The sequence below is a fragment of the Puntigrus tetrazona genome, chromosome 17, assembly GCF_018831695.1.
Source record: "Puntigrus tetrazona isolate hp1 chromosome 17, ASM1883169v1, whole genome shotgun sequence".
Classification (NCBI taxonomy): domain Eukaryota; kingdom Metazoa; phylum Chordata; class Actinopteri; order Cypriniformes; family Cyprinidae; genus Puntigrus; species Puntigrus tetrazona.
The window spans coordinates 12868618-12881555 of record NC_056715.1 but is presented as its reverse complement, the minus strand read 5'-3'; the positions used below and the strand labels follow the sequence as shown (position 1 = coordinate 12881555).

General features: G+C 37.7%; 1 protein-coding gene across 1 annotated transcript; it reads right to left on the bottom strand.

Moving 5' to 3' along the window:
- Nucleotides 1-217: 217 nt before the first annotated feature.
- Nucleotides 218-8974, bottom strand: ywhaqb (tyrosine 3-monooxygenase/tryptophan 5-monooxygenase activation protein, theta polypeptide b). The gene is made up of 6 exons (XM_043262697.1): nt 8834-8974; nt 7210-7601; nt 3164-3287; nt 2411-2574; nt 2222-2317; nt 218-1641 (listed from the first exon to the last, which is right to left on the bottom strand). Exons 2-6 carry the CDS (start codon nt 7501-7503, stop codon nt 1582-1584), a joined length of 738 nt encoding a protein of 245 aa, XP_043118632.1. The 5' UTR covers nt 7504-7601; nt 8834-8974; the 3' UTR covers nt 218-1581.
- Between the last annotated feature and the right edge of the window lie 3964 nt (nt 8975-12938).

Here is a 12938-nt window from a genome sequence, read left to right as displayed (position 1 = left end):
TATAGATAAGATAATTATTAAACAAACTTAAAATGTGAACAGTAGCATTTTACAATACCAGAGAAACGTGTGGGGCAAAAATATGGTAATCATAATAATATTGTTATTATATCGTTATTATTATTAATAAGATCTATAAAATATAAATATTTAATTTTGAAGAATTGAGCTTTGAATTATATCTTTGAACCCAACATGAAAAAAAAACAACAAAAAATTGGTTTATAAAATGTAATTAAGCATGTTACATAACATACATAGGGCATAAAACATTTTCACAAGGCTTCTGTGAGACTAAAATTCATGGGAAATAAAAAAAAAAAAAAAGAAAAGAAAAAGAGAAGAAAAAAAAATCAAAGTCACATACACAATAGAATAAAAGACATAAAGGAGAAACAAAACATGTAATAGTGGTCGAATCTATAATGACACTCTCTGGACAATCACACACACCTGTGCACAACGCACGGAAAAGTACTGAACAGAACTTTAATATTGGCAATATGGCATTTCTCATTCCAGTGTTCTGGACATACACAGGCAATGTTATTTGCCACCGACACAAATTCACCACTAGCATTCAGAATCAAGATACTCGTTCTTGGTTTCTATCATTCATAACATGCGTTATGTGAAGCTAATTTCTAGAGTGGGTCTTTTATACATGACCATCAAAACCATATTACCAAACTGTGCCACAGATTGTGTCAGAATTGGTCTGCATGCTAGTGGGGTACTGCTAACCAAACAGTTTCACTTTTAACACAGCATCACTAAACAAATCAAATTAAATATGCCCTAAGTCGTCTTACAGATGGTTTCAAATTTCTATGGATGATTTCGATTTCCGTAAAATAAAAGCGAAGGGAACACTAAACAGGCCAAAATCAAGTGAAAAACAGTAAATATATTATTAAACCGTTTATAAACTGAGGACCGTCAGATACTACATACCACCGCAGATGCTAATATTTCCAAGTAAAATCTGAAATGCAGCTTGAAACGTACGCCATTTCGACAAGTGTCTTTTTTTTTGTTTTTTTTTATTTCCATATCGAACGATCTAAAGCGTGACTGACCACTGCTTTCAGTGGAAGTGCACAACCCGTGGTAGTGCTGAGGTGAGACAGGTAAGAGTGTTAAAGTACAAGATACAGTAGGTGTATATGGTTATCTAAATGCTTTTAATATCCCTGCAATTACTTTTTAGTCTCAGACTTACCTGTGATGAAATGCATGTCCTTACTTTTAATTTATTCATTAATTTATTTTCCATTAACTATTACTTTAAGATTATGTTTGTATAAAATGACACTAGTCATACTTCTCTACAGCAGAAACCTACTTATGGAAGGCCAAGACAGACAAACTAAGGAACAGGGTTTCTCCCCAAATATCTTTCTTTTCTTGTCCAAAAGCTGCACCGTGAAAAGACTAAATGATTTTTTTTTTTTTTTTTCTCATAAACAGCTCTTCATTAATCATGGGTTTGATCTTTTACTGGAGGAATTCTGGCATGGAGTGATAAGGAATGGAGATGTGTAAAAAGGTCATTTTCTTTGTTGTCGTTTTCTTTGTGGTCTAGTTCTCTCCTCCCTCGCCTCCTTCTCCCTCATCTGGTGCGTTGTCGGATGTCCATAACTGGTGGAGGAAGAAAATATAAGACACGGTCAATACACATTCAGTGATATTTTAGTGTTAATTAGACACTATTATAGTTTTTCTGAATATTTTCAACTAGCCTTTTTTAGTTTTCATTACACATTTAATGTCTACTTTTGTTCAAATTTCTAAATATTTTTATTAATTTTTTTTTTAATTAAAAAAAAAAAATCAGTCTTAAGTCACTGGGATGTATTTATAATATAATGGGTCAAAACTGTTTTTATTTTAAATTCACTTGAAGCTATCTTGCTCATTTCCTACTGTGAATATATTAAAACTTAATTTTTTTATTAGTAATATGCATTGCTAAAAATGCAACCCTCAAATTCGAGATTTATTCAGATGACATATAAAGCTCAGTTTTGAAAAAAATCGACCCTTATGACTGATTTTGTGGTCCAAGGTCACAAAAGTTTTTCATAGTTAGTTGTCCATTAAATTGCATTTCTCTGTTTTTATGGTACATCACAGCACTCTATCAAACCGTAACCGGTCATCTTTGCCTTCAAAAATCGAATCACCTTTGAGAAAATTGAATTTCTGTGCCGTTACTTACTGTGAGGTTGTCTCTCAGTAGCTGCATGATAAGAGTGCTGTCTTTGTAGGACTCTTCATTCAGCGTGTCGAGCTCTGCTATGGCCTCATCAAATGCCTACATTTGTGAAAAGACACATTTGTAAGAAATGTAAAGTTTACCTATCATAAAATTAAATATCTACAACAAGCACGGTAATTTAAGAAGCACCTGTTTAGCAAGGGCGCAGGCCTTTTCTGGAGAGTTGAGGATCTCGTAGAAAAAGACAGAAAAGTTGAGGGCCAGACCCAGACGTATGGGGTGTGTGGGCTGCATCTCTGTCTTGCTTATATCGAACGCTTTCTGATAAGCATCCTGAGAGTTCTCTATGGTTGCTGTGAATAAAAATAAAATACTTTGTTAGGCTCGCAATTCATATCCGCTACAAAAATGTCCAAGAAGCGCTCAATAACGTCACAAAGTTTCCGGCCAGTGCTGATTTTACTTATTTTTCTTACATTCGCTGATGTTGTTCGTGCATTTGTCGTACACTATACTGTTGTCTTAAATTTTAATAAATTAATACTTTTATTAATATTATAAATACGTTACTTGCACCCAAATTTGCTTAAATAAAAAATAATGTTTATGCATTTTAAAATGTAAAAAAAAAAAAAAAAAAAAAAAAAGATTTCTTGTATGTTTTTGTGGTGAGGCGAGTGAAAATGTTACGCCAGTAGAAAAATATCCTTACTGTTGATGCCTGCAAAACTACAAAAGCAAAGTGAAATGAATAAAATGAGCCCCGATTTTATAGAGAATGAGTATTTCTGTTGAGCAGATAATGATCGGCCTATACTCAGACACAAGACAAACTTCCCCTTGTTTAGATGTTTCCAGTTACATCATACCAAGGAAAGTCCAGTCCTAGTTTTAACGGAAATGCATGTAAAACCCACAAAACCAGCAGTCAAGAATTCTCACATTTCTTGTCGTCTCCTGAGGCGACTTCAGCAAGGTATCTGTAGTAGTCGCCCTTCATCTTCAGGTAGAAGACTTTGCTCTCGGGATTTGTGGAATTCTGGATTAAATATTTGTTCAGCAGCTCCTGTAGAAGAAGAATAAAAGAACAGAAATTGAACGCATTTAGTCTACAATTAGTCCAAATTTAGAAACTTTCATTAGGCCACCGGAAACCACCAGGTGAGTGACCTTAAATACAGGTTAAATATCAGCTCATCCTCCTGTTAGTGCTGGTCCCATGCAGACTCAAAGCAGTTTTAAGGGATTTCCCTCCTTCATTTTAGTCCGCGATTAAGCTTAATCTCTGTCTCAGAGACTAGCCCCTAGCTCCGTCTCTGCATCCGTCTACCCGTCTAAGACTGCTTCAGCAGTAATCTGTTTCAGTGAAAGCAACAGCTTTAAGGCATGAGTAAATACCAGATTAACCACCACACCAAAGATGAAACAGATTACCACAGAAAGGCCACCACAACATCACAAGGTATGACCCAGTCCTTACCACACGCTATGGTAAGAACAGGTCAGAAAATACACATCAAGAGCTAAATATTTCTCTCCATCCTCCTACACTTCACAGCATTCTGCTTTGCAAACCCCACAAACACAGTTACAACCAAAATCATTAGGAAACGGATCAGTAGAGGTTTGCTCAAATCTAGGATAGTCCAACATTTTATTGCTCTCTCTGTGATTAAAGAGATAGCTAAAAGAATTACAATTGTGTCAACGTTTACTCACCCTGAATGGCTTACTTTATTCTGAGGAACATGACGTGTTTTTGACCTTACGTTAAAAAGTCAATTCACTTCCATTGCACAGGTTTGGAGCGAAATGAGTGAGCGAGTAAATGACAGCATTTCCCTTTAAGTTATGTTTTAAATTACTGGGGAGAACAAACTGCACACAGAAGCTTCAAAACAGACAAAACCGAAAGCATGAGAAACGTCCTCTGGCATGAGGGCCTGTTTCTTCTTGCTTGCCTGAAGAGAAAGTCCTGCCAGAGGATTTTTTTCATTCTTCACACTTGTCAAGGATTCTCAGCACAGAGATGCCAGTCATTGATGACCAAAGCGGAGAAACAAGGTCAATGCTATTCCGGCATGCCATTTCTGGCCTAAAAATGTTCTAATACTAAAAGCAGATGCGCATAAAATAGCACACAATTGAGCATCCGAAGCCCAACTCTCGTCGACCGTCTTTGAAAAGCCTAATTTATGTGAATGCACTTGCATTACATTTACAGAATTTTTTTTATTAAAACACTTATTCAAAGTAAAAGACTTTCAAATCGTTGCAAAAGATCCTATTTAATTTATGTTCTTTTGAGCTTTCCATTCATCAAAGAATCCTAGTTATAAGCTAATAGTTATAATAAGAAATGTTTCATCAAATTAACACATCAGAATGATTTCTGAAGGATCGAGTGACATGCAAATTCTGGAGTAATAGCTGCTGAATTTCAGAAATAAATTATATTTTATTATATTAAAACATATCAATATATATTAAAATAAACTATTTTAAATTCTTAAACTTACCAATTTAGTTGTTAACTGTTTCACTTAATACTTTATAGTTAAGTGCACAAAGAATTAATTGTTTTATATTTAAGTGTGCAAAGTAATTTCTGTACTAAACCCCTTTCTGAGAAGTTACGTTTCTAATTTCATCCCAGCTGTAGCGAAAGTGCTTTTCCACCACATTATACAATAAAATGCTGACATAATTATGATCGGACTCGAATATGTTTAGTTGTTGATCGTGAACACGATGTCTTCATGCATTCCCCCGATGTTTAAGAAGTATAAATCAATGCCGAACGCAGGAAAGCCTAGTTGAGTGAGCGTAGTCCTCCCTACTGAGAGTATGAGAGCTGGCAGCATGTGGCAGACTGTCTGGACAGGTGGGGGTGTGGAACAACCTTGATCCCAGAGCAGATTCAACAGTGAGATGAGTCACAGACACACCCTCAGCCATCACATAAGAGCTGGGAAATCAAGCTGGAGTTCTCGCTAAAGCTGTGCACAGAATCGGCCATGACTCACTGCACAAACACAGTTCAGCACTTACATGGGTCCGGACTGGACTAGGCTACGACTAAACTACTGACTTACCAGAAAGACAGCAACTGACTGTAATCGCTTTCTATTTCCACGGGAAGCATTTTTGGAAGTCCGGGGTAGAAACGATAAAACGGATAAATGTTCTGTTTCTCTTCGGGTTGTGGCAGGTACTCGATAAATGTGCAGAGTTGGCGTGAAATGGAAATCCACCCACCTATATTCAAACTATTGCGAACGATTGATCCGTGTGTATAAAAAGCGCTTTTTTAGAATAGAATTAGAATTTTGATAAAGGTTATATAAAGTCACAATATCACTGTTTAGTCAGAATTTCAGTTACAGCACGACTTTAATATTCTATGCTTTTCTGTTTGAATAAATTACCTAATGTTGTAAATGCTACATGGATTTAGGCATCATAACATTGCGTGTAAATAATAGAGAACAATATACAAAAAACATATAATGTCAAACAATACCTATCATTTTTAACCAATAGTCTATAACTCACATGATGTGACTAAATTGTATTAAGCATATATAACCCACCTAGATATCACCTCTACACTGGCATCTGCCATTAAAAAAACAAAAAACACACATACCTATTGATTGACCTATACATTTTACAATATTGTTCTACAATATTATCCATATTGTCTATACAACACCCATAAAACACGGTCTAATACAGCCTAATGAATTAGGGTCTTCTCTATGAATAGACCATAATAAGAGCTACCATTTCAACTCTTTCTGTAAGAAAATAAACCACATCCATTTTTAGAACAAGCCTCCTTCAGGCAACATTAAACATTATTGCATTTATTTAAAGAAACAAAGTGTCTGCGTGGATAAAGCTGAAGCATTCCACCAGCAGCACAAGCATTGAGAAAGAGGAACTACACAGCTCACTATTACCCAGCAGGCATTCGGAAAGCGTTACTAAACTGCACCTGAACGCACCTTCACCCACACCCACTGCTGAACTTTGATCATTTCATCTCAGTCAGGGCCATGATTTGATTATATAAACAAACACTTCCTTTTGTGGGAAGTGTCTATGAGGAAACGCTTGTCTTTTTACATCGTACCAATTAGATCACGGTGGGTTTGCTTTACATAACGCCACTAAAAACTGCACGGCTTCAGACTCTACATACGCTACATATTCTAGATATAAAAATAATGAGACGGTGACTGTCCTTGTGTAAGACTGTGCATGCTCCCCTTAATATAGACACCCTCGTCTCCAGCGAGAGCCAAAACTGGGCTGCTGTTCCATCAGAAAAGAGGACATATTCTCTACCATGTTACGTGCAACACACACGTGTGGTGAACACATACAAATAGGATACAAACATATCAACATGGGCAAATCATATTCAAAATGTTATTAATTCAGCGAGGACCATTGAATGCACGGATTCCAACAAACACAAAACGACATTCGTTTGCATACTGATTAGTATTTATCAGACTTTTATTTTTATTTGTATTAAACCAGCAAGTTATTTTGGCAGAAGACTGCCAGAAGCCCTCGAAGCCTCTCTTTTGTTCACAACAGCCATCTTACAAGCATTTCATTTGGGAAGATGGCACACTGCGTTCCCAAATGCACAACATAAGTGACGCAAACAGAGAGCACGTGTAGAGATGAGTTTGTGAGTTTTTTCCTCCTGTAAACACCAGCTCGCGAGCTGCTTGCGTGGAAATGAACACCGTGCCGTGCTTAGCTTTAAAACAAGTCGCATTTAATTCATTCGTTGATAAATCGCCCTAAGCCATATCACGGTTTTGCTTTTATTTCAATTAACTGTGTAATCCTGTCACAGACCTTTCTGTTCTCTTTCTTCCTGTTCACCCATTGCTACTGCAAAAAATGCTACCAAAAAGAAAAAGAAGACGCTATTGTTTTTATATTGAATGAACGTGGGAACTCACCAACACATCGTTGCAGATATCCCGCAGTTCAGACTCCACTTTCTCCCGGTATTCCTTCACCATCTGCAGTTTCTTGTCGTTTCCTTCGGTCTTCTGCTCGATGCTGGAGATGACCCTCCAGGCAGACCTCCGGGCGCCCACCACATTCTTATAGGCGACAGATAGCAGGTTTCTCTCCTCGTTAGACAGCTCGGACCCAGCTTCGGTCACTGACTTCATACAGGTCGCCATATCATCATAGCGCTCGGCCTGCTCGGCCAGCTTCGCCTTCTGGATGAGCTCTGTTCTGTCCATCCTGCTGCGTTTCTTTAAGTCTGTGAGTGTTTCTAGGTCTATGGGAAACTCGACTGATCAATGGAGGGGAATGAACCGCTGCTTAATCCCTGAAGAGGCTGAAAGAAGAAAATGACAGTCAGACTCCATATATTGAACAGAGAACAGTATTTGTGAATCTTTTATGCGCACCGATCGTTCCATTTAATACCATACATCGACGATTCATCCTTTTGAACCATGTGACTATTTTATCACTTTAAAGACAAGCTTTCAATAAAAACGCCATTTACTGAACAAATCAATGTTTTGTCATGAACGAACTGAATAAATAAAGAGAACCGGCTAATAGAATGATTCGTATCGAAAAACAAATTTGTCGCCATCTACTGGCGTAGAGAATCGAAAGAGTCGTTTGAACGAATCTGTGAATGAATCGTTTTGGCAAATGATTCAAAAGATTCGAAGCGCCGAAATGACTCAAAACGCTACAAAAAGCCCTTCCGTGTGAATCTTACACATTCATTCTCCACACACGTACAATTCGTCTTAAAACCTAACAAGCTGTCTACCAAAACCGCGTTTTGGGGCGCGTTCCGACGGATGTTGTCTAGGTAGGTAACGTGAGGCGCTAGGTTTGGAGGCACGGACAAGGGTGTGTGTGCTGCTTAACACATCTGTGTCAGTGTGATCCGTACAGCCCTGCCCTGTTCGCTAAAATGTGCACATCTTTAAAGTGGACGTGCTGTTTTAACATCGTCTCGAATACACAAAATAGAACACCGCGGTTCAATACAACGATCAAAATCACACGGAGTCAATGCGAATCAATGAAATCCAGCCTGATTTCCGTAGCAATGAGGTTACTGGCTCTCTATACAAAGCGTTAATTTGACAATCTCAACAATCGGATATGCATACTGCCATATAAAAAAAATACATTTAAGGTTACAGCACAAACAGCTCCATCTAGATCAAAGTACAGCTATATGAGTATTTTTAGAAATATTTTTAAAAAGCAGTTTGGAAATCTGACGACCCGCCTTTAACAGCGACGGTTCTCGTCTTGTCCGATACATGGTATTATTTTAGACAATACATAACAAATACAATACAAGCGTCCGATATAACGGGTAAATAAATGTTTACTACATTGTAATAAGCGAATCAGCCCTTTTTCCTGATCGATACGGACGCAGTTCGGCAGCCCCTCCTGCCTCTCAACCGAGGCAGCGCGGTTTTACCGATTACGCCGTCCATTGAAACAATAAAAATGGCATATAAGAATATAAGCTTGCACAACAAATAAGCATGAAACGTCACAGCTAAAATATATTAGACTGCATCTCACCTCTCGATCAATGGTTGACTCCGCCGGATTGATAGCCTTTGAGCTTGGATGGTTAGGGAAAAAACGTAGTAGAGGAAGACAATCGAAAGTGTTACCGCAGGACGTCGCTAATCCCGCCTGTCAGCCAATCAGATGCCGCGCTTCACCCCTGTCACTCGTTAGACTTCAAACGACCGTCCAATGGCTGACGAGCGCGGGGAATGGGGCGGGACGATACGAATGCGTTCGGTTGCCCCGTAGACTCTGACTTGTAGCCACGGGGTTTCCTCCAATTAGAGCAAGGGGGATGACGTCACTATTGCTATGGTGATCCCCCCTCCTCCTACTCATCCCCAGCATCACCATCAGCATCATGATTGGGAACTGGATGCAGCAACAGCAGATCTAGCCTACCTACTGAGACCCAAATACCATCTCTCTAATTAATCAGATTTCTGAGGTAATTGCTTTGGTTCCTTTAAGGGCTAGGCAAGCCTGTACCAGATGTGTTTGGGTTTTGCGAAAACGTGTAGAGCTCGGCTTTTCTAAGAAAAGAAAAGAAAAGATGCTGTATCATGTACTGTATTCTGAACATAACAATAACACATAATAATGAAGTAGGAGTGGCCGTTTCACTAGGCAAATATAACCATCTTTACTAAAATCTTTACAAAGCTGTCACTGCAGCCCATTTAACTGTGACTTCATTCACAATTGTCACCAAGTGCATTTTTTAAAACTTTTGCTTGATAATAAAATATTGAGGACACAATTTTTCATTGGGTCACTATCTTCTTGTCTTCTTAAGATCCTGCGTCCTCATATGAAGACATTATATTTTAGTGGATTTCTGTCAAACTTTTAAGTTGGATGTCCTGTACAGAGCACATTCAAGGCTTTTTTTAGAGATACCAAATAATTGGAGGCTTCACCAGGACCACTACCTCTTCTTGGTCTTGAAAAATGAATATGACTCCTATTATTACACTTCTTTTTTCATTACATGTTGCCCCCAAAACATTAATATGCAAATTAGATTTTGTTCATAGATAAATTGTATAATGAGAAAACCTGTTTATGACCATTTTGGTCAGAAGAAAAATGGTATATCGATCATTCTGCTATAACATAGCATAGAGAATTGTCTTCATACAAATTTTGATTAAACTAATAAACTAAAAATCTATCGTTTTTGCATATGCACGTTTATTCATGACTTTTTATTTTTTAAAGAAACCAATGTCCTCTAGAGAGTACATAGCATAATTTCTGAATTAAATATAATTTTTATTTATAATTTTTTTACATTATTTGTAATGCTGAAAACAATGTAAAATTCCTAAATCATTTTTCTCTCTGGTCTTCAGAGGTTATGCCCACTTGATCAAAAGTACAGTAAAACTGATAAATTGTAAAATATTATTAATATTTATATATATATATATATATATATATATATATATATATATATATATATATATATATATATATATATATATATATTATAATTGTCAGTTCATTACCACAGTCGTTTGATTGTATATAATACAGTTTTTATATTTGTAAAAAATGAAATAAAATAAATAAAATACAGCAGAGAAAAAATTATTAGTTTAATGATCCCTATTAAGCCTAATACCCCAAGAGGCCTTTTACCTTTGTTGAAGCATGTTTTACTCTCCACAGTCAATTTCCTGTGAGGTAACTTTCAGACTGAGTAACTGGGTAGGGCTGAATGCATGACAAATTTGGACATCCTAACTTTGTCTGAACAGGTTAAATTATAGTCATGCATTTTAACACGCAATAACTCACAGTGACTGTGGTTAGTCAAACAAAGTTGGTATAATTTTTTGCAGAAATTATGAAAGACTTCAAGGACAAAGAAGGAGTGAATCAAAATGTCACAATTTTTTAGATGGGAATTCGGGAATTGTAGCTGCATTTATACAACTCACACCCTACTTGGCTTTAGAGCAGAAGCTCATCTATTTTAGAAAGAGGCAGGAAGCAGCCTGCATGGGCAAAGACCAGGCTCAGCTCACAGAGGAGAAGACTTGTTTAATCCTTTCTGAAAGGTGATGTATTAAACTCCAGCAGGTCATGTCATGTCCTTCAACCCTACACAAACAAAAATATATCCCAAATCCCAAAAATATAGTTCAGTGTTCTTCAGTGTCACATCCTCCCTCAGGAATCACTCTAATACTCTAGGAGCTGGTGTTCCCGTGTAACTGGGGCTCACTTATTAATGGTTCTTATTATTATAGATGTTGACAGTTGTCATCATTTACTCAGCCCAATTTCTTTTGTTGAACACAATATATATTCTGAAGAATGCTGGTTGACACTGCCTTCCATAGTATTTTAGTTTTTTTATAATATGAAGGCCAATGACTGCCAGCAACTATTTATTTAGGCAAGGCGAGTTTATTTATATAGTGCATTTAAATAATCGCAACAAATAAAAGAAGGAAATGAAAAACTTTTAAAAAAGAACTAACATGGATTGAATGATCAAATGAATTGACAAAAAGTTAAGAATAGAAAAAACTACTACATAAATAAATAAATAAATTATAAATAAATAACAAACTATATATAAATTACAGAGCAGTCAGTTCGGACATTATCTGTTCTGAATTTACCATCCTTTTTTTGGAAAATATCTTCTTATGTCAGACTCGTATTTTAAAGTGTTTGTTCCCCAATGTTTCTGTGTTCTCTTGTTTCTACGTGTACCTTGTTGGTTTCCTTGGTTATTGATAAGCTCCTCCCCCTTTGTTAGCTTGTTATCCTGTCTATGTAAAATCCACTCAGTTCCTGATCAAACCGCTGAGTATTGTTTAGCACTTATCACTGTTAGCTACTCTACAGAGCCAATTTCCCTGTTTCTACATCTAGTCCTAGTTTAGCCTTGTTTGATTCTTCCATGTTCTGATTTCTGCCTGGTATTTGGATTATTTCTTTTGTATTTGGATTTACTCTTCGTTTAGTGTGATAAATACGCCACTGATGTTTTACAAAAAGCTGGGATCTCTGAAACTATTCTCCTTAACCTTCCTGTTCTTGAACTGATCCACCTATCTGAGGCACTTCCTGTGAAGGGGTTTGCTTTACGGTGTGTTTGGGCTGCATACACCATCAATGAAACTTTAGAGACGGCAGCGGCCACTGCGATGTCTCCAGAGGTAGGGGCTGATGCTGTAGAACCTCCTGGGGTGGTGGCCTTCACTGTGATCCCCAAAGTGATGGTGCCCACTGCAGTTTCTCCAGAGGTGGCAAAGTAGGCTGCAGAACCTCAGGAAGGTGCACTGATTAATAATTTTTCCTGCTCTCCCATCCCACGTCATGTTGGCCGGGGTGGGGGCACTGTTCTGCACATTTCAAACAATTGTAAATACTCAACTCACTCCTCTATGCAGTTATGACTCATTTGAATCCCATGCTATTACTGTAACCGCTCCTACAAAACTACAGATTGTAGTCATTTACCGCCCCCATGGGCACATTCTCGCCATATCAACTTGGGTCAGAAATCTTGGCGTAATCTTTGACGACCAGCTGACCTTAAAAGAGCACATTCCAAAGACTGCTCAAACTTCCAGATTTGCATTACACAACATCACAAAGATCATTCTTACAGAGCATGCTGCACAACTTCTTGTCCAGGCCCTGGTCATTGCGGGGCTGGACTTCCTGCAAGCACAATTAAACCTGTACAGAATGCAACAGCATGACTACTCTTCAGTGTGCTTGTTCTTTTCCCCATCTGCTTTACCAGACCTAGTCTGTGATATTGTTTATGAACTGTCATGTCTAATTTTAGTCAATGAACCAGATATTGAACTGTCACCCTATCATATCTCAGTCAGAGAACAGGTTTGTGAACTGCCTACTCATTCTGCTATCAACAGGGAATTCATTGAGGAACGTTTTGTTTCTCCTGCTTTGATCCTTGATGCAGTAAATGCTCTGCCTGTCTCTTATGTCTTGTTTTTTCCTAGGTCCCAGTTTCTGCCAGGGGTTCCTGGTTCACCTGGTATGTTTTAGTCATCTTCTGTTCTGCTCTGGTGGTCTTCTGCTTCATCTGCCCCACTGAGGTCTTCTACTCTGACGCGGTGGT

What these genes read in the sequence shown, in the direction of transcription:
- ywhaqb (XM_043262697.1), bottom strand. Translation starts at nt 7,503, where the DNA reads ATGGACAGAACAGAGCTCATCCAGAAGGCGAAGCTGGCCGAGCAGGCC. An exon ending in CCTGCGCCCTTGCTAAACAG is followed by an intron (nt 2,318 to 2,410) that starts GTGCTTCTTAAA and finishes TCACAAATGTAG; the next exon opens with GCATTTGATGAGGCCATAGC. An exon ending in TACTGAGAGACAACCTCACA is followed by an intron (nt 1,642 to 2,221) that starts GTAAGTAACGGC and finishes TTCCTCCACCAG; the next exon opens with TTATGGACATCCGACAACGC.